A 2,859-nucleotide genomic window follows, 5' to 3' on the forward strand; every position below is an offset into this window, starting at 1 on the left:
AAATAAAGATGATGGAAAAGATGCTAATCTTTGACGTGATGTGTTCAAAGGAAGCAATGAGCTTTCCTGCGGTTGTTCACCTGTGCTGTTGTTTCGGTGGAGATTAAGCCACCTGCTCTCTGTGTCGCAGGTGAAATCGGCGGCCTCGTACGCGTTGGGCAGCATAGCAGTGGGGAACCTGCCAGAGTACCTGCCCTTCGTCCTGCAGGAGATCTCCTCCTCCAAGAGGCAGTACCTGCTGCTTCACTCGCTCAAAGAGATCATCAGTGAGGAAAAACACATCACATTTCCTGTGTGTGTGTGTGCGTGTGTTTGGTTTTAACATTGTTTGTTTGTAACATTGTTTGTTTGTTTGCAGGCTCGGCATCCGTCTCCGGGCTGAAGCCCTACGTGGAGTCTGTTTGGTCACTGCTGCTCAAACACTGCGAGTGTCAGGAGGAGGGAACCAGGAACGTGGTAGCCGAGTGTTTGGGCAAACTGACGCTGATCGACCCCGAGACGTTGCTGCCCCGCCTCAAAGGATACCTGCTCTCAGGTGACCCATATGGTTAGCCAATCAGATGGGTCGTTGCTGGCGATGAGGCTGATCAATATCAACGCTGATTTATTGATTTCTGCACGTTTCCAGGTTCGTCTTACGCCAGGAGTTCTGTGGTAACGGCTGTGAAGTTTACCATCTCTGACCAGCCGCAGCCCATTGACCCACTGCTGAAGAACTGCATAGGTAACCCACACACAAATCCAAATGATTTATCTTTCTTTGGTCCCTTTTGGGTTCTTTTGGTTTTGGTTTTTGTTTACACTGTTGTCCCAGAGCTCCTCTTCTTGTTTTTCTCTGTGATGGGTTAGTGTTGCCTGACCAACTGTCTTGTCGTATGACAGTCAGCGGTGTCATTTGCTGTCTCTGGTCTGCTTGAAATTCAGGAATGTTTAACTCGGGACCCACAAGCTTCATGTTGTTGTTGTTTCGTTTGGACGGTGTGGACATAGAAGTTTGTGAATGTGAGCAGGAGCAGCTAAAAATCTCAGACGAGTTTGAATCCCGGTGACCTCGACCTAAAGGTCAAGGTCAGGGCTCACGTTTTCTGAAAGTCTTGTGAATTCGATAACTTCAGAACAATGTGATTTTGCAATTGATGCCAGAGGTCTGTTTACTAGGAGGCTGAGGGGTAGCTGTGGCAGTTGCAGATATTTTTGTCTAGTCTGTGTCGTCAAAACATTGGTTGGCAAGAACAGGGGATGAATTTTTTTTCTGCTGCTCATATCCATGTTTTCATTGTTTCGGTGACAGGCGAGGGTCTGTGATTAAATGAAAACTCGAAAAACCACAAATGCTAGCATTACTGCTGGCTTTCCATCACTTGTGAACATGACATACTTCAGGTTGACGCTCTGGGTGGAAATCGCTCCCACCCATCTTTAATCTCAGACTTGGAGACGCTGATTGTCATCACAGTCACTATACTCACAGCTGCACGAGGTGAAGGTGGCGCTCTGATGATGCGAGCAGAATCAGGAGACACAATTTTCAGCAGTGTGTGAAACTAGAAAATGATCTATCAGACTTCTGGTCTTTGTTTTATTCTTGGGGTGGCAGCTTTTGGTTCTTCTTTTAATTTGCTGATTAACACATATTTAGTAATATTGTGGTAAAAACGCCCATTCAGTTGTAATAAACACAAGTTATGATAGAAAAATTGGATCAGCTGTGAAAGGCTATAGATGCAGGGCTTTTTCTCCTTCTTTATGTAAACTCTAAATGTGACAAGAAGACCTTATTTTCTTAATTAAACACAATAAAATGTCTGAAGTTGATGTTTTTATCATTAAAGTCAGAGTTTGTCACACTCTGGTGAGAAATGAAAGTTTCCCCCTCTGTCTGTCGTCTGATTGGCTGTTTTTGTCCTCAGGTGATTTCCTGAAGACGCTGGAGGATCCAGACTTGAATGTGCGGCGTGTTGCCTTGGTAACGTTCAACTCCGCCGCCCACAATAAACCCAGTCTGATCCGCGAGCTGCTAGACTCGGTTCTACCGCAGCTGTACAACGAGACCAAAGTCCGGAAGGAGCTGATCCGAGAGGTGAGGACACCTGCAGCGGGGAATCGATTGCTGGGAGTGGGCAAGTTCATGCGTCTGACTACTGTCCTACTACTCTGCAGGTGGAGATGGGACCCTTCAAACACACGGTGGATGATGGGCTGGACCTTAGGAAGGCTGCGTTCGAGTGTATGTACACTCTGCTGGACAGCTGCCTGGACCGACTCGACATCTTCACCTTCCTCAACCACGTGGAGGACGGTCTGAAGGACCACTACGACATCAAGGTGTGTCTGAGCCCCAGGGCCTGGATCCTGAGGACGGAGTTACAAACCATAAGTGTATTTTAACCTTTAGCATTTTCATTAAATTCAGGTTTAATCCTTCCATTAAAACTCAAATATGAGTGGCTGGCTTCATTTATGGTCCAGTGAAAAACCAGGAGTCATTTGTGTATATCTGAGATCATGATGTTTAAACACCATAAGGTATTTGAATCATAGATACTGAAGCTGCTGCTGTGTTTGCAGATGCTGACCTTCCTGATGCTGGCTAGACTGTCATCTCTGTGTCCCAGTGCTGTTCTTCAAAGACTGGACAGACTAGTGGAGCCACTGAGGGCCACCTGTACCACAAAGGTATTTTTAAACCAGTTTCGATCCAATGTGTCCAACATATTTGTTTATTGTGGACTTTTAAGGATTTTTCCTGGTTAAAAATAACCCCCAAGATTCCTCATGGTGTTCCTGGAGGCCAAAAATGTTCATGCTTTTTAATTTGTCATTTATTAAAATTATAAATATATATTTTAACTCAAAAGT

At 45.3% G+C, this 2,859-nt stretch overlaps 1 protein-coding gene across 1 annotated transcript in view; it reads left to right on the forward strand.

The window, feature by feature from the left end:
- The window catches only part of cand1 (cullin-associated and neddylation-dissociated 1), an 18,854-nt gene that overhangs the window by 12,311 nt on the left and 3,684 nt on the right, over positions 1-2,859 (forward strand). Inside the window, exons 20-25 of the mRNA XM_005742312.2 lie at positions 131-266; positions 359-535; positions 629-724; positions 1,911-2,080; positions 2,161-2,325; positions 2,569-2,676. Coding sequence (XP_005742369.1) covers positions 131-266; positions 359-535; positions 629-724; positions 1,911-2,080; positions 2,161-2,325; positions 2,569-2,676 — 852 coding nt within the window. The remainder of the gene's footprint in view (positions 1-130; positions 267-358; positions 536-628; positions 725-1,910; positions 2,081-2,160; positions 2,326-2,568; positions 2,677-2,859) is intronic.

Source organism: Pundamilia nyererei, unplaced genomic scaffold, assembly GCF_000239375.1.
Source record: "Pundamilia nyererei isolate P.nyererei 1_Seehausen unplaced genomic scaffold, PunNye1.0 scaffold00119, whole genome shotgun sequence".
Classification (NCBI taxonomy): domain Eukaryota; kingdom Metazoa; phylum Chordata; class Actinopteri; order Cichliformes; family Cichlidae; genus Pundamilia; species Pundamilia nyererei.